This window comes from Podarcis filfolensis, assembly GCF_964270895.1.
Source record: "Podarcis filfolensis genome assembly, chromosome: 15".
In the NCBI taxonomy this organism is placed as follows: Eukaryota; Metazoa; Chordata; class Lepidosauria; order Squamata; family Lacertidae; genus Podarcis; species Podarcis filfolensis.
Genome location: NC_139618.1, coordinates 4,064,038 through 4,091,442, shown reverse-complemented (window position 1 = coordinate 4,091,442; position 27,405 = coordinate 4,064,038). Strand labels below are relative to the sequence as shown.

At 48.2% G+C, this 27,405-nt stretch overlaps 1 protein-coding gene across 5 annotated transcripts in view; it reads left to right on the top strand.

The window, feature by feature from the left end:
• TEX14 (testis expressed 14, intercellular bridge forming factor) overlaps positions 1-18,218 on the top strand; it is a 52,094-nt gene extending 33,876 nt beyond the window's left edge. Inside the window, exons 18-28 of one of the 5 annotated variants that reach the window (XM_083587404.1) lie at positions 52-168; positions 1,710-1,833; positions 2,951-3,038; positions 4,203-4,265; positions 5,918-6,039; positions 7,125-7,318; positions 11,193-11,292; positions 12,478-12,586; positions 14,462-14,557; positions 15,797-15,891; positions 17,876-18,214. In XM_083587404.1, the coding sequence (XP_083443530.1) occupies positions 52-168; positions 1,710-1,833; positions 2,951-3,038; positions 4,203-4,265; positions 5,918-6,039; positions 7,125-7,318; positions 11,193-11,292; positions 12,478-12,586; positions 14,462-14,557; positions 15,797-15,891; positions 17,876-17,946 (1,179 nt within the window). In that variant the 3' untranslated portion in view covers positions 17,947-18,214. Of the gene's footprint in view, positions 1-51; positions 169-1,709; positions 1,834-2,950; positions 3,039-4,202; positions 4,266-5,917; positions 6,040-7,124; positions 7,319-11,192; positions 11,293-12,477; positions 12,587-14,461; positions 14,558-15,796; positions 15,928-17,875 lie in introns of those variants that run through there. The other 4 variants (XM_083587403.1, XM_083587406.1, XM_083587405.1 and 1 more) reach the window with 4 other exon arrangements.
• Positions 18,219-27,405: the final 9,187 nt, after the last annotated feature.

The window sequence follows — 27,405 nt, the reverse complement described above, 5'->3', positions numbered from 1 at the left end:
CCTTTCCCAGATGGTAGGTTTCTAATCTTCACGTTTTCCTTCTTTTTTTAGTTGGAGGAACTGGGCCCCTCCCTGTCTCCCTCCCTTGATGTATCAGAAGAGTTCTTCACTCCTGACGCAGAGTTCTTCTACTGCTCCTCAGTTCCTCCTGAGAATGCAGAACCGGAGGTAAGAGGAAGGGAGTCATCGCGTGGGAACGTCTGCCTGCAGAGCCCTGGGCTTCCTGGTCACACAACCCTGGAGCTGAAGGGTTGTTGCTAGTGGTGGCCTTGTTGTCCAGTGCTCCTCAAGCCTTCTGATGGGGTGGGTTGGCAGTTCCCGCACCTGAAAAGGTCCATCTACTCCTGCCTCCTCATGGCAGCCAACCATATCAGGTTTGGTTGCGCGCTGCCATCGCTGATGGCGAGCAAAGTCAAGGGGGGGGGGCAGTGTGGTGTCAATGAATACAGGAGCCCTGTGGGGGTGGATCAGGCCAAGGCCCTATCTAGCCCAGCACCCTGTTTTCACAGTGGCCAAACAGATGCCCTCATGGGAAATGCACAAGCTGAGCATGAGAGCAAGAGCACTCTGCCCACCTGCCATTCCCAGAAACTGACATTCGGAGGCATATTGCCTCTGACAGCGGAGGTGGAGCAAAGCCCTTGTGGATGTGTCTAATTTTAAAGCCTCCCAACTTGTGGGAAGCCTTCCATAGTTTAACCATGCACCATGTGACGAAGTCCTTTGCTTTGTCTGTCCTTGATTCTCCCAACATTGCATCTTTACTGAATGTCCCCAAAGTATGAGAGCGAGGAAGAGAAATATATCCTTATCAACTTACCCTGCACTGTGCATCACCCTTTACTAAACACCAGGGAGAACATTCTGACAGGAAGAGCTGTTCGACAGTGGAACGGACTCCCTTGTGAGGTTGTGGACTCCCCTTCCTTGGAGCCTTTTAAGGAGAGGTTGAATGGGCTTCTTGTCGTGGATGCTTTAGTTGAGATTCCTGCATTGCAGGGGGTTGGAGCAGACAGCCTCTGGGGTCCTATCCAACTCTAGGGTTCTATGATGTGTCTCAGTTGTTTAAGACAGAGCTGGGGAGTCTGTGGCCTTTCTGGCGCTGTTGGGCTCTCAGATCAGGGAAGGTGATGGGAGCTTCAGACCTGCTCTTAAGAACCACCCTGCTGGATCAGCCAAAGGGAGCCACATGTCCTGTTTTTACAGTGGCCCAGGAGCAGAATTGGCACTCCCCACTTGTGATTCCCAGAAGCTCTTGAAATTCAGAGGCATTTACTGCCTCCAACAGTGGAGGCAGAACAGAGACATTGTTGGTAGTAGCCATTGAGAATCCTTTCCACTGAGGAAGAAATTAATCTGACATGAAAAGGTACAGAAATGAGCAATTAAAGCAATTAGTCGTTTCCAGCAGGGCATCCTTGGGAACATCAGAAGAGACCTGCAAGCTGGATCAGGCCAAAGGGGGACCCACCTGGTCCAGCTTCCCGCTCTCGCAGTGGCAAGCAGGATCTGTGCTCAACTGCAACACTCTTTCCACTGATGTCATGAGGCAGACTCTCTCTGACACCTTTCCTAGTGTTCAACTCTGGATCTCCCAAGTGGTTTTTGTTGGGCCAGCTCCTTAATTCCCAGCTGTTTAGAGACTTGGCTCTCTGTTTCCAAGCTTCCCCTCTAGAAACCAAATCTTTCCTTGTTGTTGTTCTCTTCAGAACTCAACTGCTGTTGAAGAAGAAGACCTGGAAATCACCCAAGATATTTGCAGTCAGGAAGACGACTTGGAGACAATCCAAGAAATCTGTGGGAGGAAAGAATGCCCCACAGACGCAGAGCAACGCAAGTTGATTTTTACTACTTTTTTTATTTTTACAAGTTTGTAGTGTGTCTTTGCCATCTGTCAGCATGGCTGTCTTTTTCTTCTTCCTAAAGCAGGGATGGGAACCTTTTTGATCCTTTGCAAATATTGTTGGGACGCCATCTCCCCTCAGCCCCCAGATGCAGCACCAACAGTGGTCGGGGGGGGGCAGAGGTTGCTATCCAGGGGCACCGATTCCCCACCTCCCCAGCTCTCAAGCGTCGGAAGGCGAAAGGTCTGCTTAAGATTCCTTGCACGCAGGTTCTTAGAAACACAAGATTGCGCCTGAGTCCAGCATCTCGTTCTCACGCTGCCCAGCCAGATACCTCTGGGGAAGCAGGCAAGCCAGACCTGGGCGCAATGGCAATTCTCTCCTCCTGCGGTTTCCAGCAACTGGTGTCCAGAAGCATTGCTGCCTCTGCCCGTTGAGGCAGAGCACAGCCATCATGGCTGGTGGCCACTGATAGCCTCCTCCCTCCTTTGGGAGCGAGTACCAGAGTTGGAACTCTGCGCTGCATGTAGAAGTCTTTCCTTTTATCAGTCCTGTTTTATCAGGCAGGCTTATGTTTGAGGTGCTTTGATCTCTCTCGCACATACGTACACACTGAGAAGCCTAAGCGAGCCGGGAGCGGGAAGCACTGTCTTCTGTATTCCACCAGGCTTCTTACCCCTGTAGCGCCACGGTTAGAAAATCGTATTATCTCTATCAACATCCATGACAACCCATTGCTGATTCAGCAACCCTGTGCATTTGACTTACAAGAGCCGGCTGGGGGATTGAATTAGACCCCCCCCCCCATTTTCCACCCTGGAGGGGGGGCGGGTAGCTTCGTACATCTGCTCCAACATTGGGTTGCTATTCACTGAGGATCTGTAAATATTTCAGCACCCCCAGGAGCTTGGGATGTGTTTATTAAAAGGAGCGGAGAGGAAAAGAAAGATCTCTTTAAAAACACATTTATCTTTGCCAACTGCTGAAAGCCATGATTTCCTTTTCAGTAGCTTATGTCGTTCTCTCTCCCGCCCCCCAGCACCCACCCACCCCCTTGCAACCCCCGCGATGCCCCCAAACGAGCACATTTTGTTATTTGCATTTAGGAGGAAAACTATTTCCCCACTGCGGCGCAGAGGCGAAACATCTCCCTAGCAAGGCGCCAGGGGAGGATTTGTTTACACCTGCAGCCAGGTAGGAAGCGTCCGTCTGCCGGGCTGCCACTTCAGACGTAAATTAGGTTGTGTGCTTTTTTGTTATTAATCCCACCAGCTCGGTGCCCCAAGCGAGTTTCCAGGTGTGCGTGTTATGTAAATGGAGATCTCTGTGCACTCCCTAGCAAGCGAAAACATTTGCAATCATCTTTATAAGCCCCCGACAAAACTTAGCTTTTTACGCTGTTGTTGCCACTTCTCGGGTTTTGCCTAATGAAGGAGTTGCAATTAGAAGGGGGGCGGGTGGAGGGGGAGAAAGCTGAGCATAGTAATTAACACATGCCTCCACTGAAACAGCATAAGCTTAAAGAAGCTGAAGCCTGGATCCAGTGGACCGTGGGTTTGTTTCTCCAAGTTTTTATTTCTAATTTTAGGTGCAGGTGCACTGTGAAAACTACTGGACGTGTTGTGTAATTAAATTCTTAGGCAAATAAATGTTTCCTGCCACCATGAGATCTAGAAGCATGAGGAGCTTTACTTTCTTTAATGCCAGTCTGCTCTTACTACATTTTATCCCACTCCCTGGACCCTTTCCTTTTACCCACTTCATATCATAACATTGTGGAGTTGGCAGGGACCCCCCCCCCCAAAGGACATCTAGTCCAGCTTCCTGCAATCCAGGAATTACAGCTTTAATATTGCGCAATAATTGCTTTCCGAAGACCTGTCACCTCTTTGCACAAAGTCCACTTAAGTTGAGTTAAGTTTGTCAAGCGTTAGTTCCAATTGGTTTGCCGGAGGTTATACGATGTTGCATCGGAGCTGGTGTTTATCCTGCCCTTCCCAATGCGCTTTCTCCTTTTATCACAGAAATTCCAGGTGTCCCCCCTCCCTGCCTCCCAGAACTGGGTTTGTTGCACAAGAGGACCAGATCCACTTTCTTTGTTCAGCCTTAATCTGCTAGCATTCGATTGAACCCTACCTGGAAAACAGCAGCAATCTCTCTAATATAACCTCCCTGTAAACTTAGCACAGTCAAATCAGGTTGAACACTGAGGAAGAAGAGGTTCCATGGAAGCAACTTTGGTTTACTCCGGAAAATTCCTTTGCAATACACACAAACACATATGAAAATCTCCCTTTTATGTCACTCCAAGAGAATCAGTTAATACCAGCCCCCGTATACCTATTTTTCTTCCCCTAGCACCGGAACTACGCAGTTTGTGAGGCCCAGCAAGGCGCCAGGAGAGTTCAGAGAGAAAGAAGTGTAAGTGCTTGACGTCGCTGGGTTGTTGTTGTTTTTGGCTTTTCAAAAATATTTATTGGTGCAAATACATGCCACTCAGAATCTGAGCTTCTGGAAGAAACCACTTGCTCTTGCGTGTCTTGTATCTTTCCTCGAATTTCACTTTGGCCTCTCGCTGGGCTTTATACTTCAGCGCAGGGTCCCTAAAGACATCCTTGTTGACAACGGTTTTGTCAAGGGGAATATCAGTGGAATAGCTGATAGGAATCAAGTGGTTGTAATTGTAGACTTTCACAAAGGACTTGGATCTTGGAATGCATGGCAGTCTTCTTCTTGCGCTGTGTGTGTGTCCGTGTGTCCGTCCGTCCGTGTCCATCGCGCGCGTGCGCGCTCTCTCTCTCTCTCTCTCTCTCTCACACACACACACACACGAATCTGGGGGTGTGCATGTGACACACTATGCGAAAATCACTACGTGGGAAAAACCGTGAAGCCAGCCAATGCCTCTGCATAGCTGCATCCTTATTTCAGACATTGCGATATATCGGTATATCACAATGTTTAGCTAGCTGGTGGCGTATCACAATATTGAAAACCAGATATTTCGCAGCCCTAGGGCAACTTTCCTCCCTGGGCGAGTAGCGGTGTGGAGTGAGAAGGGGTGGTTTTCCCTGGGGTCTGTGGCAGAGGACAAGGATTAGGAGCAGAGGCAGGTGCCTCATACCGAGTTAGGCCATTGGTCTGTCTAGCTCAGTATTGCCCACACTGACCAGCAGCACCGCCCCAAGGTTTCTGTCAGGCTTTGGAGGCTCAGCTTCTTCCCCACTTGGCCGTAGATAAGCAGTACAAAGAGAAAGCAGTCTCTCACCAGTAACAGAAATGTTTAATCAACGCAGCGAAAGAACAAGCGTCCGTTCTCGGAGTGCACTTCCTTCTAGTCACTTCCGTCCTCCCGTCTCCTAGCCACCTGATTTCTCAACCACTGAGCCTTTTGCAAAGCCACCTTATCTAATCTGCTAGCCTTGGGCCTGAGAAGCTGCACATCTTCCGGTGAGAGAGAGCCTGCTTATCTCACTCTCTTCCCTTTCTTCTCCTTGCTGTTCATCTCCCAGTTCTGCCCAGCTATTACCTTCCAAACTGTGACCCTCGGCAAACCGTTGTTCCAAATCAACACTATTCCACTGCTCCTGTGGAGTTTCAGGATCCAGGCCATGAGCAGGGCGAGGGGTAGGCTCCCACCATTCGTCATCAGAGTTGTACTCCTCAGTCTGGTCTCTTGACAGTTTCAGACAGGAGACCTGGCTGAGGACACCTGGGATTGAACCTGGGACCTTGGGTGTGCAGAGCAGATCCTCTACTACAGAACTACAGCTTATGCTGAGTCAGATCTTTAGTCCATCCAGCCTAGTACTGTCTGCACTGACTGGCAGCAGCAGCTCTCCAGGGTTTCAGACTAGGGATGTTCCCAGCCCTGCCCAGAGACGCCGGGGATTGAACATGGGACCTTCTGCTTGCAAAGCAGGTTCCCTGCCTCTGGCTCAGTACAAAGCAGCTTCTGGTTGTTCCTAAGACAATTCTTGGAAAGGCTGGACCCCTCACAGGGCCCAAAGTTGGCATCTGATGACCTATTCATTCCCAGCAAATCATCTACCTCTTGCCTCTGCCTTGTTCAGGTCACTCATTGATATTCAGGACTTGTCCAGCATCATCTGCGAGGAGACGTTGAAGGCAACGCCATACACAACTCCCAGAAACAGTCACTCGCCCATGGATGCCAGCACTCCGCTTAGCCCAGGTAACAGGTGAGGGATGGAGGAGGCGGGCCTTGGCTGTCCATCTCAGGCGCTAATCCCCAGCCCCTGCTCTGATTGAGAGGACTGCCATTGTGTTGCAAGAAACAGAATTCAGTAATCAAGAGCTTCTGCGAGCCTCGAAGCACTGGGCCTATACAAGAGGCTGCCTGGCGCATCTCTGCATGAGCTGTTCATATACATTAAGCAGTATAGATATGGTCATAAAAATTTGATCGGCTGCTCTGGACAATCTGCCTCTGCAGGCTATTTTGCAGCAGCTGTGTCAGGAACATGTTCAGTTGCTTCTGCTGCTGAGACACAGTGGAATTACTCACTCTTGCAGTAATGGAGGGGGGAGGCTGCCTGTTGTTTCCCTGCGTGAGTCACTGTTTTTGCCTCCCACTATTTCAGGTAAGGAGATGTAGCTGGAACATAGACTCAAGCAGGAACAGGAACTGGATTTCTCTGAATGCAACTAGACCTTGCTGTTGCGTGCTTTAAAAGCTAAACCTTTGGTGTGGGTGGGTATGTTAAAGAGGGGAGTGGATATTTTATTTAGGTGGGTGCCTTAGCCATCTGGAGTTCGGGAAGCCCTGATCCTGGGGTTCAGCGGTGCTGTTAAATCACTTAGATTAGGGGTGAGTAAAATGGCTTTAGAGGTTTCATGCCACATTGTCTCCCTGGTTTTTTTTCATCATCCTGGGGTCAAAATTCTGCTGTCGGGAACACATTAGAAATGTTCCCATAGGAGTCAATGGAAAGTGCTGACTTGTTATGCTAACGCTGGCCTGACTGACCATTTCCTCAGAACAAATTATGTTCGGATAGCAGGACTTTGTGTACATGTCCCTAGAAAAACCCCTGAGTTGTCCATGGCTGAAACATAAGCAACTGGACAAAAGTGCCCAGTTTTTGCCTCTGGCCACACCCACCTCTGGCATTTGGCCCCTGAAAGGTTGCCCACGGGGGAATGCAGCCCTTGGGCTGAAGAAGGTGGCCTTTTGTGACTTTTTGCTGTGTGGCAAAAAAAGGGGGAGGTGTTCTTACAGAGCTCCCCCTCTCACTATGTTTTGCCACGTCTTTTCAGCACAGGCGCCGCCCAGGTTTTCCTCCACCATCACGAAGTACAAGGACTACTGCGTGACAATAGACACGACAGGCTGGGGGAGCCGGGAGGCCTCCCTGTTGGGATTCAGCACCTTTGCCACTGCCTGTGCCCAAGGGAAGATCGTAGAGTTGCCCCCCACCCTCCAGCAGCCGTCAGACGCAGTCTCCAAAACGGTGAGTTGAATTGTGGCCAGACCCACAGGGCACGTGGGCTTCCCTCCTTCCCAACACATAAGAAGAACAAGTTGCAAGAGAGAAGTTGTTTGCAACCGCAGCTCAGCTTTTGAACGTGTGCTTCAGGGCTATGTCACTCAGCGGTGGAGCATGATGTGCTCTGCATGCACAGGGTCCCATGTTCAGTCCTAGGCCTCTCTGGGGGGCTGGGAATCATCCTCTCCCCTGAAACCCTGGAGAGCCACGGCTGCCTGTCAGTGCAGGCAGCACTGAGCTAGGTCAGCTGATGGTCTAGATCTGCACAAAGTGCAGTCAACAATGAATGCAGTCAACATAATGATATAACTGTGCATGCCAGGCAGAAAAGTGTTTCTCCCTTATAACACTAGAACTTGTGGAGCCTCAACAAAGCTGAACGTTGGAAGATTCAGGGCAGAGGAAAGAAAATCCTTCTTCATGCAGCCCATAGTTAAACTGTGGAACTCCTTGCCACAGGAGGCAGGGATGGCCACCAACTTGGATGGCTTTAAACGAGGATTAGACAAATTCATGGAGGAAGAGAGGGCTCTGGATGGCTACTAGCCTGGATGGCTCTGCTCTGCCTCCATGGCTGGGGGCAGCGATGCTTCCGAATACCAGTTGCTGGAGGCCACAGGGGAGCAGAGGGCTCTTGTGCTTTGGTCCTGCTTGCAGATTTCTCATTAGAGGCTTTGGGTTAGCCACTGCGAGAGGAGGGGGCTGGACTAGGCGGGCCATTGGCCTGATCCAGCAAGCTGTTCTTATGAGGTTTCCTGAATGAGTATATAGAGAACAAGAAGACCCAAAGTATGAAAATATGCTATGCTATCCTTGGATATAGCATGCATATATTTATATATATATATCTCTCAAAATGAGGGGGGAGAGAGAAAGAATTAACACCACAGGTAGGAAAATAACTGTAACATATAATAGAAGACAAAGCACGGGCTGCAGGTCTGTCTTTGGGGAGAGGTTTGACAGCAAACTCCTTCTTGGAATGTAGCCCATTTCTTCCATCTATCAGTGGCTGAAGGAAGATTTTCAGCCACAGCAGCTGCTTTCTTGTTGATGTGTCCTTCACTACAAACATAACCTAATGTTGTAAATCATATCCCTTTTTTTGTTTTTCAAAACGCACAAATAATGTACATTTCCTGAGGATGCAAATAGGATATTCCACACAAAGTGCGTTCTCCCACTTTTCCCAGTGGTGAAAACAGCAATAACCGCTGCGTCCACAAAACATAATTTTATAGTAGCTGGGAACCTGCTGCCTCATGTGACTAATCAGATAAGTCAAACTTGTTGTTGAGTCAGTCAGGGCTTACACAGAGTTCAGAGTAAAAATCCAGTTTCCCTCCTACCCAGGCAACTGCAGAAAGAATCCAACTACAATAATGCAGTTACCCCATCAAGATTCCTTTGTGTGTGTGTGCTGCAGTTTCATCAATTTCGTGTTGTGTGCTGTCGCACATCAAGAAATCTAATTGGGTGGGGTGGGGAGACATAAACTGAAAATGAGCAAGCTTCACCCACCCTGAAGCCGATCTTTGATATGCTCCGACTTGAACTGAAAAGCAGGTGTGATGTGAAACTATAACTGGAGCATGGGAATGGGAAATCCACTTCCTGCTGGTTGGTGGGGGCCATTTGCTAGTCCTAAGGGGGACCCCTAGTAAACACCCAAACTTGCCAAACCTCGGCACCAGCCTTTCCCTTAAGAGTTTGGTCTTTGTTTTAGCACAGCTTTTCTTAAAATGTCAAGAAAGCCTCCCAAGAAAACCTCAGAAAGTGATGTAATGTGCCCACGTTTGTTAAAGCAACAAGCAGTCGGGGAGACATTATCAGTTCTGTGGTGTCAAACAGCCCTTGCTCTGTTCTCTCAGCGCATTTCCAAGGCAACCTCAGCTGGTCCCCTTGATCTGTGTTGCTGCAGCTCTTCCCCTCCATTATCTCCCCTGCCATTCAATAGAATTCTAAGGAGCTGCCGATTTCCTCTTGTGCCCCCCCCCTCGCCTGCCCGCCCGGTTGTCATTCATCGGCAGGGCTGTTGCTGCTTCTAGATGAAAATTGGAGGTCACCGAACCACAACAGCAGTCGGCAGGTCACTGCCGCCTACTCAGGAACTGGCCAGGCAGCCGGCCGGTGCTTATTAAACTCATTAGGGGCCGCAGATTCATCTTGGCTGGAGTCGCCGTGCAGAATTCCAGACCAAGGAGGCCAGGCTGGAAGGATAAATGACTAGAGGGAGTTTTCCCTTTAATCAACTGCTTCCCTCCAACGGAAAAGGGGGGGGGAATGTTCTTTGCAATTAGGCAAGGGCCAGGCATGTTCCCTCCCCCAAAACACGACCAGCTTTGCTCATCAGTCAGCATGGCATGAGAAGCTTTTGTATCCCCTAGTGACTGAGCGGGGAGGCAGGGAGTAAGGACAAATTATTTTCACTAATCTGGAGAAGGGCCATAACTCATAGGCAGAGTGCGTGCTATGCATGCAGAAGGTCCCGGGTTCAGCCCCCCAGAATCTCCAGGTGGGGCTGGGAGAAACTCCCTGTCTGAATTCCCGGAGAGTCGCTGCCAGTCAGTGTTGGCTTAGCGGGGGAGGTTGAAGGAGCTGGCTATGCCAATCAGCCTTGCAATATGTGGCCCTGCCTCCCCAGGGCAGTGGGGGGGGGGATGTTGGCCCCCTCTTGTCAATAGGCCTCCTGCTTGTCTCCCTGCCCCCATGGGCATTTACCATAAGCAACTGATGATCTTTTTTCATAATTCTCTATAAACCTATTTTCATAGTACTTTATTCAGCCAGGAAGTGCAAAAGCTGGTAAGTAACATAAGTTTTTAAGGGAAACGGGTGGCGCTGTGGGTTAAACCACAGAGCCTAGGGCTTGCCGATCAGAAGGTCGGCGGTTCGAGTCCCCACAACGGGGTGAGCTCCCGTTGCTCGGTCCCTGCTCCTGCCAACCTAGCAGTTCGAAAGCACGTCAAAGTGCAAGTAGATAAATAGGTATCGCTCCGGCGGGAAGGTAAACAGCGTTTCCGTGCGCTGCTCTGGTTCACCAAAAACGGCTTAGTCATGCTGGCCACATGACCCAGAAGCCGTACACCGGCTCCCTCGTCCAATAAAGCGAGATGAGCGCCGCAACCCCAGAGTCGGCCACGACTGGACCTAATGGTCAGGGGTCCCTTCACCTTTTTTAACCTAAGTTTACCTGCAAGATCACCTGATGCTGTGTAGTCTGCTTCAATCTGCAGAGCAGGCACTGGTCACAGGTGCCACAAAGCACTCATTCCGCATTTGTAAGAAAGTAATCTTTTAGCGTGGCAGCATCCACACTTTGGAACTCCCTGCTTACTGACCTGAGGCAGGTGCCTTCCCTGTACCCCTTTCGGCACCTGCTAAAAGCATGTAGAGTCGAAAGGGACCACGAGGATCATCTAGTCCAACCCCCTGCAATGCAGGAATCTTTTGCCCAACATGGGGCTCGGACCCACGACCCTGAGGTTAAGAGTCTTGCCCTCTTACCAGCTGGGCTATCTTGTTTTTAAATGGATGTTTTTACTGATTTTATTGTTCTTTTCGGAAACTCCTTTGTGTCCTCCCCCACAACAATCAAGGGGTATATAAATTGTTTGCAATACAGTAAATAGATGAAGCTTCCAGCTGCATATTACTCCAGGAGAGGAGGGTGTGTGGACCAAGTGAATCTGTTCCAAAGTCCACAATTTCTTTAAGCGCACATCCCTGTTTCTGACCCATCCCAGGGTTAATTCTGATTAAGGGAAAGGGAGCTGGGGCCTCCCTTGTCGATCTTAACACCTTTTAAGAAAAATCTCTGAGCATTTATGTTTCACAGGGTGCCTTGTCGGAACCCCCTGGCGTACAGTTGCACCTTCAGAGGGGTCAGAAAGAATTGGAGGCTCCCCCTTCTGCTCAGGAGAGCCAGCTCCAGGAAGGTAGGGCAGGCAGCATGCAGATTGAGGGCTCAGCCTGAGTCTCAGTGCAATGTTTGGAGACACCCCGTTGTTGAAACAATGGCTACCAGCCCCTACTATGTATGCATCTTCTTCCATTAAGGCGATGTGCAGTATATACAAAGCAACTAAGAGAGAGAATTAAAAGCAACACAAAGAAACAGAATACTGTAGTTATATGTATTTTTAAAAATAGTACAAAATGGACACCTGTGGCAGAGACTTAGTTATCCTGTGGGGGAAAGCTTGTTGATGGTGATGTTATACTTCCACTGTTGGAGGCAGTGAATCCCAGTTCTTGAGAGTCCTGCTGTTGCTCTCAGGTCCTGCTTTCAGCCTTCTCATTGGGAGCATTTGAGCACAGTGAGAACTGAGGATGCTGGACCAGATCCAGCAGTTGAGCCCTTCTGATGTTCTGAACTCTCTGTGTTCTATGGGCTTCGCCAGTTTGCTTAACTTTGCCCTTTGCCCTCCCACTTGTAAATATTTTAATGGTGCAGCAAAAGGTGTAATCTAGTCACCCACCTTTCCATCTGTTGGTGCTTCACACATGCAGGAATATAACATCCCTTCCACCACACACTTCCTCATCAGCAGCCCCTAAGGGCCCACCGAACTCAGCTCCCTAAATACTACAATTTATAAAATGCAACCCAATTCAGATGTGCGAATAAATGCAAACAAAAGAATGGAGCACGTCAGCTGCCCTGGTGCTTTGAAAATACAGTGGTATCTTGGTTTACGAACTTAATCCGTTTCAGAAGTCCGTTCTTAAACCGAAACCGTTCTTAAACAGAGGCGCGTTTTCTCTAATGAGGCCACCTGCCAGCAGTGCCCTTGCACAATTCGGATTCCGTTCTTAGACCGAGGTAAAGTTCTCAAACCATGACACTTTTTCCGGTTTTGCAGAGTTCGTAAACCAAATCATTCTTAAACTGGACTGTTCTTAAACCGAGGTACCACTGTAGATCACAAAACCATTCCTGGAAGCTCCTTCGAAGTTGCCAGTGTGGTAAAGTGGAATTTCAATTTTTATAGAAGGCGCAGGCTGGATTGGGTGTCCATTGCCAGATCTTGAAACTGGCTGAGCTAGGGATTGTTTGGCAAAAACGCTCCAGAATATCTCCAGCTCTTTGACGTATCCTATTAATGCTCTTTTGATGCCAGTGATTCCTGAGCAAGCAGATCCAGAAGATCAAGAAATAAAGCTGGACGAGTGCAAAGCTGATGGCAGCCTCTGGAACAATGACACTTTGTGTCTAGAAGATACAGACAGGTACAGACAGAGAGATTAATTTCACTTCAGTCTAGCAAGATGGGCTCTTTCCATTGCCAGTTCCCTGATCACTTAAGACAGAGGTGTTCAACCTTTTTGAGTCCACGGCTCCCTTAACCAACTGCATTCTTCTGCAGCACCCTGTGGGGCTCAGGAGCCCAGTTATATCACCCCTTACCTGAGAGCTGACAGCCTCTCGATCTTTTCCGAACACCCCCCTTGTGGAGTGCTCCCTCAACCTCCTCTCCTCCCCCCCTCCTTGGGAGTCCTCCGGGCAGCTGCTGCTGCCGCCGTCCCTGGTCTTTGAGCTGCCCTCTTGCACCAAAGAGGTGCCTACTCTCACTGCCCCACAGGGGCCTGGGACTTGTCTGTCCATTCCCAACAGTGAGGGCTGACGGACTGGCTGGCCGGGCTCTTCTGAGTCTGCTTCAGCTCCTGGCAACCAGTACCCCATCACCAGCTCCAGAGGCACCATTCGTCTGCAGAGCTTATAGCCAGGGCTGCTGCAATAAACATCTGTGCAAGCCTTTGGGAGGCCGAGATGCGAGAGGGCATCAGAGGAGGGAGGGAAGGAAAGAGGGACAGAGGCCAGTGTTGCCCGTGGCACCCCTGACTATCATTCAAGGCACCCCAGGTTGCCACGGCACACTGGTTGAAAAGCACTGACTTAAGGAGCCCAATCAGCCTTTTAATGCTTCTGCTGTTGTAAAGCAGTAGTGCTGAATAAAGCTTTGCCTCCACCTGCCAAAAGCTTGCGGAGAACCTTTGGCCGGCACTTCACTGTGTTCCAGAGTTGTTAAATCAGCTCTACAGCATTTCTCTGCAGTTGGTTAAAGGTAAAGGTAAAGGGACCCCTGACCATTAGGTCCAGTCATGACCGACTCTGGGGTTGCGGCGCTCATCTCGCTCTATTGGCCGAGGGAGCCGGCGTACAGCTTCCGGGTCATGTGGCCAGCATGACTAAGCCGCTTCTGGCGAACCAGAGCAGCGCACGGAAACGCCGTTTACCTTCCCACCGGAGTGGTACCTATTTATCTACTTGCACTTTGACGTCCTTTCGAACTGCTAGGTGGGCAGGAGCAGGGACTGAGCAACGGGAGCTCACCCCGTCATGGGGATTCGAACCGCCAACCTTCTGATTGGCAAGTCCTAGGCTCTGTGGTTTGACCCACAGCGCCACCCATGTCCCTGCAGTTGGTTACTTGAATGCAAAAGTCTTACAAACTGGTTTTCTAGCACGCCTCCCCCCAAATAAGCGTGCATACAATTACAATACAGATAAAACAACACCCATCAAAATTGCAGTGTTCAAAATTCATTAAGTTACAATACAACGGGGGAAGCATCTCATTGATAGAGCACCTGCCTTGCATGCAGAAGACCTCAGGTTCAATCCTCAATGGCATTTCCAGTTAGGGGGAGGGAGAGACTCCCTGCCCGGCATCTTGGAGAGCTGCTGCTATTCAGGGAAGAAAATACTGAGCTAGGTGGACCCGACAAGTCTTGGCTGTATAAAGAAGATTCCTGTGTTCATAATAATAATAAAACAAACAAACCCTGTTTGCATATCAGCAAGGATGCAGAGTGAAAGAAGCAGAGAAGCCAACATTCAGTGTAAGCCAGTGATGAAGGGCAGTGAAAAAGTGCATTGAAATTCTTTCTTCAAACTCCCTTTGCAGGCCTAATAACCTTGAGTGGTATCAGTAAAAGGCAGCGATAGAGAAAATGGTTCTCTCTCTCTCTCTCTCTCTCTCTCCCCCTCTCTCCCTCTCTCCCTCTGTGTCTCCACCCCACCAAACACCCAGCCCTTCAACATGCCGGCATCCCTTCTAATAATCTGGATTTTGGGGGCATGTGTTTCCTTTTCTTTTGCAGGGCTCACTCAAGCCTTGATGATGTTCTGGAAGCTGTCCTCAGGCCAGTTGCCGACAGTCGCAACCCTCGCGCAGAGCCATCAGCCCCCATCAAGAGGTTAGTGAAGTGACTGACAACCCATTCGTATCACCCAAGAAAGACTGTTCTCTGCTTGTGAGAATGAAGGGATGTCAGTGGAGCTGGAAAACTGACTAGTGACAGAAGCAACAGCATATTAGAAAGCGCTGGACAGAGATCCCACACTGATGCTCGCTAGCGGATTGAGGTGGATTGAGAAAAAGGCAAATGTACCTGGCAGACTTAAGGATAGGTCTGTACCAGCTTGTTTCTATACTGCTTGGCTCAGTGCAGACATAAGAGTAGCTCAGAGGTGGGAGAACTTGCTGAATATTACAATTCCTTGATCCTTGTCCAAGCTGTCTCGGGTTGGTGGAAGTTGGAGTCTAGTAACATCTGGAGGGTCATTGATTCTCTCAGCTTCCTGCTTGAAAACTCCTCATGCAGCGGCTTGATCAATGGCTTTATTAACCAGGAGCAAACCATGCTCTCCAGCTGCAGTTTCTTGTTGGTTTATAAACTGTGGTTAATGTTAACTATGGCTTAGCATTACTGGTGAACACCTTATAAATAACACTGAGCTAAAGGGAGCAATGGACTTGGTGTAAACTAATTCTGCCCACAGTGAACTTATTGAAGTTAGTCATGTGCATTAACTTCAGTGGATCTACTTGTAGTAGGACTAGCATTGGCTGCAACCCTATGACCCTAACCTGGAGAAGATCTCAAGGCCCAGGCAGGTATATATACAGGAGAAGGTGATTCTTCCAAGTAGACATGGATGAAACTGTTGACTTCTGCTCTCATGGGTTTTCCTTTTCCCATTCTAAAATTCGATTCTCCACACTTCAACAGCTATTTGTAATTATTATTATTATTATTTTATTATTATTAAAAGCTTATGAAAATTTGTAAGTATTCCGGTGTAGGTTTCTCCAAACTATGCATTTTTGAATGCAATTTTTAACTAAGGTACACATTTTTACAAGCAGTCTTTCTAACTGTATTGCATCACTGTGTATTCCCCCACAAATACTTGCCTTTATATGCACACTATTTTTTCTACCTATCGTTTGGTTGGAGAACAGCGCCGCAAATTTCGCAGAAGGATGAATTTTGAAGGCTACCTGGGTTTCATTTCTCGTGCTGTTTCAGAAAGGGCTGCTTTTGTAGGTCCACCTTTAAAATTGTTTCCAGAAGAGCCGATTGGATAGATGCCATTAAAAACGGGCCGCACCCCAAAGCTGCCCCTGACACAACACCTCTCTGTCCCCTAAGGGAGCCAAGCCACGCCCATCACGGAAACATCGAGATGAGGGACGGAGCAGAGGACAGCTTCAGCGAATCGGAGGGTTCTGCCGAGAATGTTGAAGGTCTGTCTTGATCCATAAAAGAAACATGGAACCGTGCCCCTGCATTGTGTCTTTTTAGTGTTCTTTTTTTCCAAGTGTTGAGTTCGAAACCTCACCAAGCTCAAAAGAAATCAAACCTAATGGACAAGAGGTCCATCAATGGTTACTGGCCATGGTGGCTTGTGCTCCACCTCCACAGTTGCTTTCAAATGCCCGTTGCTGGAAACCACAGGAGGAGCAAATGCTTTTGTGCTGAGGTCCTGCTCCTGGTTTTCCACAGGCAACTGGTTGGCCACTGAGAGCAGGGCGCTGCGCTAGAGAGGCCTTTGGCCTGTTCCAGCAGGCTCTTATGAACGATGAAGGGGGAGAACCAGGTTTATGCAAGTGTGACCCTCTTTGCATGGCGACTTCCCGCCTCCCCCCAAGGAAATAAAGACACAGGACACAAGAATTCTGGTTAATGGGTCGAATTAGGCCACAACTTTATTGAGTACAGGAATTGAGCGGCATTGGCTTAGGCATTGGTCCTAACAACTAACCGGCATGAAGGCCGGTAAGGGTTAACCACCAATGGGAGGAGTCCTGCTGAGGCACGTCAACTAGGACCTCCCCCCGGTGTCACCGCGTGGGGGCGTGCCGTAGGCCCACACCTCCTTAGGCTTAGGACAAGGCCACGCCCCCCAGAATCCTTTACTGGACTACCCTTTGTTTGGGGGAAGGTGATGGTGCTCCTTCCCACCCTTCATCTGCATAACAATAGATCAATACCCCCACCAATGCCTAACCGCCAATACCGAGGAGTTGTGACGGTTTGCTACGAGGTAGGCGAAAACCAAATGGCTGGAGCCAATCTGCCATTTGGAAAAATTCCTACCAGGCCCCTTGACGGCGACCGGCCGAAGTTCATAGCAACGTCAGAGAACCTGCCTAAAGGGTGGGAAGGGAGGGGAAAACCAAGTCCGCTGCGGCGATGGAAAGAGGGGGAGCCTCGGCCGCGCCAGACCTAAATAGGCGAGGCCACGCCCCCGGCGCCACCCGGCCGAGGATTCCCTTTGCTATCGCGGGGGCTGGAGCCAGCCCCCGCGAGTGTGGGGAAGGGGCGTGAAGCCCACAACCCCACCTCCTCCTTATCTTCATAAGTAGCTTTGTGGCAAGACCTTTTCATCCAAAATGCTTGCTCAGCTCCTTGCGATGTGAAACTTCTCACTGGTTCTCTTCCCCAAATAGCGCACGCACCCCCCCCCAAAACCACCCACCCACATCCACCACTCAGACTCCACTGGAGCAGAAACTCATCTGCGCCCTGCAGAGCCCCTACCTGGGCCATGGCCCCCAGTAAGCGTGCACTGGGGATTGAGACCTGGGACCTTGTGCATGCTAAGCAGGTGCTCTGCCGGGGAGTTAGAGCTCCTCTCCTAACCTTGTTAGGCAGGATTTACAGCCGCCTGCGGAAGATTGCCTTGCGAGGGATTAGGCCGACTATGAAACCGAAGCAGCCGCTAGAAGGAAACCAATTTTTCACGTCTCGCTCAAATGTGCCTGATGCATCCGTTTGATATAGTAGGTGCTTAGGAACAGGAGGCCAGACGCCTCGTTTATTTTGCAAAATGGGATTGCTTTTCAAAACACAATCCTTTTGGTTAAGCTCATTCTCCTCCCACACCCTCCCCGGTCCCACGCAATATCTAAAAATCAGTAAAACGGCATGCTTTTCCTCCACTCTCTTGCATAACACAAGAATGGTGGCATCGGGGAGGGAGGTGCTGGGAAAACCTTGCCAGCTGTCCTCTTGAGGCTGCTTGACCAACTTCTTTGTGGATATAGAGGGCCCATGTGCAGTGGGAGACCTGGAGGGTAGCCATCCAACAGGTGTGTAGGCTTCATGGCCCCGGCGGTCATTTGCACACTTCTCTCAGTCTAGTCCACCCTGATAGGGGAGCCTCTCCTTACCATTCAGATTCTGACAGGGCGACAGCATCTCATTTTTCCTGTGCTTGTTCTGAAGAGCTGAACTGTGCGCAGCCGAGTGCCAAAGCAGGGATTGATGCTGCTTGCAGGAACCAAGACTTTTTTTGAAGAAAAGAAAAGGAAAAAACACCACCAAAAATGAAACAAAAACAGCCTGAAGGGTAAAAACATGAACCATATGCTCGAAAGATAACTTAATGAACACTGTTATATTTTATACAGGAATGTGTGGAAAAAAAACAACCCACCGCGTTGTGTTATTTCCGCCAGTGCTCCCTCTCCAGCTGCTTGCAAATAGTTCCCGCTCCACAGTGGGAGGCTGTGCCATTGCGGTGGGAAAGGGGGCACCGTTTAGCTGATTAATCCTCTGGGATCCCCTGATTTCTGCGGGTGCAGAAACACAGAAACACCTGCACCAAACCCCTGAAGCAGCCTCTGTGCCAGTATTGACTGTGGGTTTGGAAAGGAGGAGACTCCAGGACCGGAAACCTGTGGTCCTGTGGGGGTTTTGGGAATTAATAATGCTTTTTTAAACGAGGTCTCAGAGGTGAGAGGTTTGCTGTGCACCAATACCCTTTGAGGGGAGAAAAAACACAAAAGATTGACTTATCAACAGCAATAAACAAAGAAATGCAGTCCATCCTCCTGACCCATTTACTCCACAAGTCCTGCAGGAACGAAAAGGACTGCCTTGCAGAGGCATCATCAAGAACAAGCCCCGGCTGCAATCCTATAGGTGCTTACATGGGAGTGAGCCCCCCAAGTAAACATGCATATATAGGCCCTATGCCTTAGCTCTACAAACTTGGGATAAGTCACTTGGGGTTCACTTTTGCATTAAATGTGGACTGTTGGGGTTGTTAAACGCTTAACCAAGTGCCCCAGTCTAGTTTTTTTAACCACCACTTTGGCCCTGCAAAGGGGGATGGTAGAAGTTACAGAGCCATCTCCCACATCCCCTCTTTACGAAAGCTTTTAGTGTTTAACAGACTACTGTATTTTAATACTTTGTTGGAAGCTGCCCAGAGTGGCTGGGGAAACCCGGCCAGATGGGCGGGGTATAAATAAATTATTATCATCATCATCATCATCATCATCATCATCATCAGAACCATGCTGGAGGCAAAGCTTTTATTTCAACTAAAATGTAATCTAAGGTGTGCTTTAAGGATGAAATGCACACATTTCTGCCCTCATCCAACCAGAAGAGTGACACTGCTGCTCACATCCATTCCCTCTCTTTACTCTTTGTTTGGGGGAGTGAAGGTAGTACTCCAGATTTAGGGACTACAGCTCCCACCTTCCCTGGCTGCTGGGGCCTACGCTTTTTCCTTCTACCAATTCTGCAAGTCTTCACCATAGTCCAGCGGCACGTTCCATTCAGAGACATCCTAGGTACCCCTTGTTCATGAAGGACCAGTGGCGTAGCGTGGGGGGTGCAGGGGGGGCAGGCCGCACCGGGCGCAACATCTGGGGTTAGGGCAAATCCACGGGTTAGGGGGCGCAAATCCACGGGTTAGGGGGCGCAAATTACTTGCCTTGCCCCGGGTGCTGACAACCCACGCTACGCCACTGTGAAGGACTGCTCCTTTTCATTTTAATGGAGAGGCTTAGCATGTACGTTTCAAGTTCAACACATTCCCTGCTCTTGGGAACTGCAGGAGGGGAAAATACTCTTGTGCTTGGGTCCTGCTTGCAGTTTTCCCACAGGCATCTGGTTGGCCACTATGAGAACAGGATGCTGGACTGGATAAACCATTGGCCTCATCCAGCAGGCTCTCTTTATGTTTGTACCTTCAGCTGAGCCACCCTAGGTCTTAATGCGATGGGCTGCGTGGTTACTTGAATGCAAAAGGTAACCGGAAGGAGGTAGGAATGGAAAAACCTGTCAGTTTCACTGTCTGGACATTCCATTCCAGGAGTGTGCAGCCTGTGTACACAAATAGCCGAGTTGTACACCTGCACAGTTATTTATACGTAATGCACAATCATTGCCCACTTGGGTGCATAACTGTATTAATCAATGAATGATTCCCACAGGCACTTGCAAATGCGTGTAATGTGCAAATAAGCCTTATGTTTATTCTCCCAGTCTGAAATTTGGTTTGCAGTTTAAAACAAAAGCTCTCGTGGTGATTCATCAGTGTTAGACACATTTTTGCAAACAATTTCTTTTAATACAGTGCATCTTGATATGTCCATCTCCCTGATATAGACACTTTATGGACCCTTTTATCCTAGTATTTTTAATATTTTGTTGGAAGCCAGCCAGAGTGGCGGGAGGTGTGTGTGTGTGTGTGTGTGTTAATATACAATTTTTTATTGTTTTGGAGGAGCTATACTGTGCAAGTCAGAGATGTGTGGATGTTGACAGTTTCATTTTTGGTTTGCATATTGTTCTGGGAAGTCTTGACACTGATTCTCATTAAAATGCAAACAGTAAATGAACCCCCACCCACCCCTTGTAGACCCCTGCAGCGATTCTTTCTCCTCCTCACCCTTGTTCTCCGATAAAAGGTCTGAGACCAATGAGGTGCTTGAAAATCTCACGGGCAAAGCAACACCCCATTTACTTCTTTGGGGCAGCTTAGGCTGGAACTCTGTCCACACTATGAGGTTCACTGTTAGCTGTCAACTTGGGAGCCAGTTCTTGTGATCACCCTGCAGGTGGAAGCTTCCCTCCCCCGCTCACCACGCCTTTTTGTCTCACTTGAATTCTTGGAACACGTTTTTAAAGAATTGAAAGTGACATCAACCGGCCGAGGATCCTAGAGGAGGAGATGCCAGACAGTGTCAGGAAACAGATTATTAAGAACATGTGCTGTGCAAGCCGTCTTGGGAATGCAGTGTGGGTGGGTTGGTGCAACTCAATTTATTCAATTCTGTCACAAGATATTGCTTATGCCAGTCCAGGAGACGGCAGAAAGCCACCTTGTCTGGTGACAAGCCTTGAATAGACGGAGTTGTCCCTCAGCTCAGCTTGGAACATGTCATGATCACAGCAGTTCTTTTATAATGAACTGTTTCCTAGCGCCAGTAGAGTCTCTTTTTTCCTTACCTGAATCCTGGATAAGAAACAGGAGACCCAGGTCTGCCTAGTGGTTGTTGGGTGGGTTTTTTTTTTTTTTTGCGCTTTGGTTAGGGATGGGCGAATTTGTCAATTTCAATTTTCCTCTGCTGCTCATTTTTTCCAGGCTTAAGTTCCCCACGCCAGTTTGCAATTTTTAAAAAAGGATACAGCGTCCGCCTCAAAACTAAGGTCTACTTCCACCTCTAACGCATGGGTCCTTAGGGCCATCTCTCCTGCTCTCGTGGAATAACAGCACTGAAAAATTTGGAGAAGTGGAAATTTCAAAGGGTAGCAGTTGCGGTTCAGTATGTGCATTGTTTCGGGAAGTGCGAAATTTGGTATGTCCACCTTTAATTGCGAACTGAGCCAAATTTCTTCTCTGTTGCCACGCCATCCCAGTGCAGGGACTGGAACACTGGGTGCAAAATTGGGCTCTGGGTTCTGATTATGAGAATGAGGGAGATAATAGATTTGGTTTGCCTTGAAAGATGAATCTGCCTAATTCATACTACTTCCCCTTCAAATCCCCCCCCCCCGGAAGACCTGGAAGGGCTGTGGCTTGGTGATGGAGCATTCAGGAGGTTTCTGATTCAATCCTAATACCTCTGGGGCAGGCTGGCAAACATCCCCTCAGCCTGAAACCCTGGAGAGCCACTGTGAGTCAGTGTAAACCAGTGGCTCTTAAACTTTTTCCTCTGGTCCACACTTTTCAGAATAAAAGTTTGTTCCATGTCGAATTTTTTATTGATAAAAAATACATCAGAAACTGAAACAACAACTATCAGTGTTTGATTTATAAGACGGAACACAACTGTTTTATAATATAATCACAGGACATCCAGAAAGTATGAAACAATGCAGCTACCAAAAAAACGTGAGTCGTTCCCAAAATATAATTATAAACAAGCCTCTTAAATATGTGCCTTAAGTATGGATACAAGCTCACTGAGTGGCGTGAGCTTGCTTTTGCCTGACAATCTCCTTTATATTAGGTCTAAATTGAGACGAACACTCATCTCCTCATCAACGCAATTAAGCCTTTCTCTTTTCTGATCTTTCATATTTGTCAGAGTAGAAAATCCCCGTTCACAACAATATGTGATGGGGAACTGTGGAAGAATAGCCAATGAAGAGAAGTGGGGATACTGTTTCTGGTTGTATACCCCAAAAAAGAGTCCTGTGTGTCATTTTCAAGGTGTGAGCATGCAAAATGCGGGCCATTTCCTCCTCTTCATTCAATGTCAGCCCTGAACAGCTGCAGTTCGAAAAGGGGTCTCTAACCCGGACGAAGTTTTCTGTAGGCGGTGGGAAGTAATTATCAAATCTTTTTCCACCAGTGTTGCAACATGTCCCTGTTGGAGGCCGCAAAATTCATTGCTTGTCTTAAAACTTTTTACCAGTGGGAACATTCTGAAGTTTCTTTGATTGTCTTTGAATCTTCCCACAACACTTGCCATCGTCTCCTGCCGCACCGTCTGAGAACCGCTAGTTTGGACTATACTACTGAGTATATTTGTTTGTTATTGTAAGGTTGTATTTGTTGTGTTATAAAAGGAAAAACTTAATAAAAATTATACGGGGGGGGGGGGGAATTGTTTGGACTATACTGAGCTAGATGGGGCAATATTCTGCCTCGGTAATAATTGGCACTCTGTGTTCTATGGAAAGCAAATGCTTCCCCACCAAACTTGCATAGCCAGCATGTGTCAGCTCACAGAGAGTAAGCGAGCATCAGAAAGCATCTCTTCCTCACTTTGCAAATTATTAGTGACAAATTCTCTTTTTGTTGCTCTTTGCAAATTTAACTCCCCCCTCCCCTTCTTTTCCTCTAGTGATAGTCAACGGAGCGCCGCTTAACATTTAATTAATTGGATTAAGTCCTGATGGTTGTAAACAAAAAGCAGATGAATTGTATTAATTGGGAGAAAACGAAGCGACCGGTGGCACCAGGCGGGAGTGGGTGGGAGCGCAAGCATGGCTTTAAAAAGGGGAAAGGCACTCTTAATTAATTGATTTGCAGCAAACTCCTCTCTGGATAATTACGCTCAGCATGGACCCGTCAGTGCAATTAGCTCCCACTTGTCACTTAATATCAATCTGTTTGGGTTCAGGTGTTCATGGAAGGCAGGCTCAACAGGAAGCGCAGGGCATCCTGCCCTAGACCATGAATGGCAAGTGATGATTTATTGTCCTCACTTACCCTTCATGCTCACTTCCTGTTTTCCTACCTAGCAAAGTGAGGGCAGAAGAAGAGCTATAGAACAGGGAAAGAGACATGCCTTCTGCAGTCAACCCAAATGTATTCTTTTCTCAGTGGAGAAACTCCATCAGTTGTCAAGGAGATAAGTAACTATACAACCTTTAGAAGACATCTGAAGGCAGCCCTGTACAGAGAAGCTTTTAATGTTTTATTATGTTTTTGTATATGCTGGAAGCCACCCCGAGTGGTTGGGGCAACCCACTCCGATGGGTGGGGGGCAAATAATAGCATTATTATTGTTTCCTCGTCTTCTCATCATGTAGGGGAAGTCAGCTTTTCAAGGCACCAATTGGCTAGTGCCTGTGATGTTGACAGCATGGTTCCCTCACCCCCCAAAAATATGCCCTGCATTATTATTTTTTGTTAAAAGGTCAAGGATGGCTGCATATATACATGAAAATGTACACATGCTACTTTTAAAAACAGATGTGAAAGATAGGCGAAGCATGGAGATAAGGACCAGATTGATGACTGATAACTCAGTCTATTTGCGCAAGGGACCAGATTTTTCGCTCTATAAGACGCACCTAGTTTTTGGAGGAGGAAAACAAGAAAAAAAATATTCTGAATCCCAGAAGCCAGAACAGCAAGAGCGACCGCTGCGCAGCGAAAGCAGCGATCCCTCTTGCTGTTCTGGCTTCTGGGATAGCTGCGCAGCCTGCATTCGCTCCCTAAGACGCACACACATTTCCCCTTACTTTTTAGGAGGCAAAAAGTGAGTCTTATAGAGCAAAAAATACGGTATTTTTCAAAGTTGGAATCACACCACAGATTTTAGGGCTGCCACCCAATTGAATAAATGTTTCATCAGTCATGAGTGACAGTCGATCCATCAGTCGACTATTCAGTCTGCATATGTTTGTGTGTGAGTAGAAGCAATGGTTCTGCAGCAAAAACAAAACTCTTTCAGATGACGAGTCTGTTGCCTCAGATGACATCTTAGAACAGGCGTTCCCCCTTGAGAGCACGCCTCTTCCAGACGGTGCTTATGGGCTGCAGTTTTTATAAGTACTTCATTTCATAAAATTTATACACTCCTTGATTTCAAAACAGCCTCAACCTCAAAGCAGTTTACAAAAAATGAATGAATGAATGAATGATCAGTAAAAAATACAGTTAAAAACAATTATTCAAAACATTTAAAAACTAATTGAATTCAATAATAAGCTGGAAACCAGTTTACAACATGTGTCATCATTCTACATGTCTTAACAGGTTTGCCTAAACAAAAATGCTTTTTGATGTCAATAGGAAGGGAGGTTCAAATTTCAAAGATTGATTTGTTACAAATGCAGAAGGAGTGTTATGTGGCGCGTGTTGCAGTACGCATTCCAGTGAGCAGGGCAGTCGAGGGGGCATATCTGGGGTGAACTGATCCCGCAGGTAAACTGGTCCCAAGTTGTTCAGGAATTTATATGTACTAAAAACAACATCTTGGCCTGGTAGCAAATCGGCAAGCTGTACAGGCCTCTGAGGCAAGGTGTTACACGCTGACAGGGTCTCACTCCTGCCAGCAATTGTGCTGCAGCATTCTGCACAAACAACGGGTTCTGGATCAGGCACAAGGGAAGCCCCACACAGAGTGCATTGCAGCAGTCCCTTCTTCAGAGTAACTCCTGCATCGCTTACAAGAGGCAATGCCTCTTAATGGTGCTTGCTGTCTACGTTGGTCGCAGGAGCTGCAGCCAGAAAGGGAAGTTGGCAACCCCTCTCTGTGTCTGCAGTACCTTGGCACACAGGCCTTTGGATCCTAGCATCAGTCTGTTTTGTGCTAAATAAAGATGTTTAATCCACACACGTTTTCCACGCCCCTTCAAGGCCTGAGCAAAGTGTTTCGCTTTGATTTCCTTATTTATTTATTTTGCTCCACTTTTCCGCCCCGGGTAACCACTGTTAAAAATAACTCCCAAGCAGTTTTTTTTAAAAAAATACCACATACACGACAACAACCTAACCTAACAAAAATAAAGGGGCAATACATTTTATTTCAGGTGCAAGATATTTTGACGGCGTAAGTAAGGCTTGAGAGGGTCGAAAGGAACCGGACGGTTTTTCATTTCTTCCTTTGGTGTGCAGATAAGATGAGAGTCTTTATATGGGCAGCTCTCTCTCTCTCTCTCTCTCTCTCTCTCTCTCTCTCTCTCTCTCACACACACACACACACACACACACTTATCTCTTCCCAAGAGCAGTTGGAGAAAATGCAAATCATGCAGTTGGCTGTTAAATTGGGTTCACGACTCCTGGTCCCAGCAGTGTGGCCAGAAGAAGATGAAAAAGGACAGGTGTGCGGAGCAGTTGTGTTAGTAGCAAGATTAACTGGCCTGCCGGAGAGAAGAGTTGGAGCTTTTCCAAAGGGCAGCTTCATCCTCTGAGATTGGGGCTACAGATCTTGCTGGACTGTGACTCATCTGTTGACCATGTTGGCTGGGGCTGATGGGAGTTAAAAGACCAGCAACCCCTGGAGGCTTTTGTTGTTGTTCTAACATAAATCACGTGTGCACCATATATCTAAAGCACATTTCATGCACACGACTTCCCCCCCAAGGATCCTAGGAACCTAAGGGTACTGGGAACTGTAGCTCTGTGAGAGCTAAGCTACAATTACTAGGATTATTTGAGAGGAGCAAGGCAGTTTGAGCATATTGCACCTATCCTGACCCAACTGCACTGGCTGCCAATTAGTTTCTGGGCCCAATTCACATTTATAAATGGGCAAAGTTTAGGACACAAGCTGGGGAGGAAGATAAGACATGGTGCCGACGAGTTCACAGATTTGTCTCTATCCATCAGATGTGTCTCTAATAAAAGGTACTGACTTCTTCTGTGGGATTCCATTTCCCAGATTTTGCTCTTTTAACAAGGCGACTTAGAGAACAGAAACGAGAGCCACGTTCAAAGGCGGCGGCGGCGGCGGCAGGTCCTGCCCTTCTGCATCGTTAGGAAGGCGACACTTGATTCCTGCTTCCTTCTGAAGCTGAGGTGGTGAGGCGGCATGGGAGGCTGATCACAGCCGGTGTCGTGTCCTGGGAAGATAATGGTCTGTGGCCACAGCTCATCTTGTAGAGGAGGCAACTGCGGAACTGAAGGCGAGAAGGGAGAATTGACAGGGTCACCATCACATTTGCCTGCAGAACCAGGGTGGGTCCAAATGAGCAGCTTGTTGCAGTGCGTAAAGATGGAGGAGAAATTTGGTTAAATCAAAATTTGGATGTTCTTGATTTGAACATCCTGAAACCCATCACAATTCAGGTTCCTCCATATTTCTCCAAACCAAAAAAAAAAAAAAAAAAAAGGCACATAGGAACCTCAGAATTAAACTTGTAATGTAACCCTACAGTACAGAAAGGTAAGAGCTGCATCCATTGTCCTGCCCCCCTACCATTATGGGGACGCGGGTGGCGCTGTGGGTTAAACCACAGAGCCTAGGACTTGCCGATCGGAAGGTCAGCAGTTCGAATCCCCACAGCAGGCTCCCATTTCTCGGTCCCTGCTCCTGCCAACCTAGCAGTTCGAAAGCACATCAAAGTGCAAGTAGATAAATAGGTACTGCTCCGGCGGGAAGGTAAACGGCGTTTCCGTGCACTGCTCTGGTTCACCAGAAGCGGCTCAGTCATGCTGGCCACATGACCCGGAAGCTGTACGCTGGCCCCCTCGGCCAATAAAGCGAGATGAGCGCCGCAACCCCAGAGTCTGCCACGACTGGACCTAATGGTCAGGGGCCCCTTTACCTTTTTTTACCACCTACCATTGGGAGAGGGTCTTCTCAGCAGTGGTGCCCACCCTGTGGAGATGAGTAACTATACAACTTTTTTCAGACATCTGAAGGCGGCTCTGTATAGGGAAGTTTTTGTGTTTAATGTTTTGTTTTTATGTGTGCTGGAAGCTGCCCAGAGTGGCCAGGGCAACCCAGTCAGATGGGCAGGGTACAAATAAATTACTACTACTACTATTACTGGAAGGCAGACCTGGAAGGGTCCTTATGAGCTAGTTTGGCCCTTAGCCTGAGAAAAGTTCCCAAACCCTGACATACGTAGTCCGCTGCCATGGAAGAAGCCCTCTGCGATGACTTACAGGGTGCTGAATATTAGACCTTGACCATGATAAAGAGATTGGTCGATTGACTCACAGTGCATAGATGTTTTCCAGTCTACACAATTGCCCTTAAATAGGAACACAAATGAGCCTGGCTAATAATGGCCCTCCCAGTGAGCCAGTGTGGTGTAGTGGTTGAGAG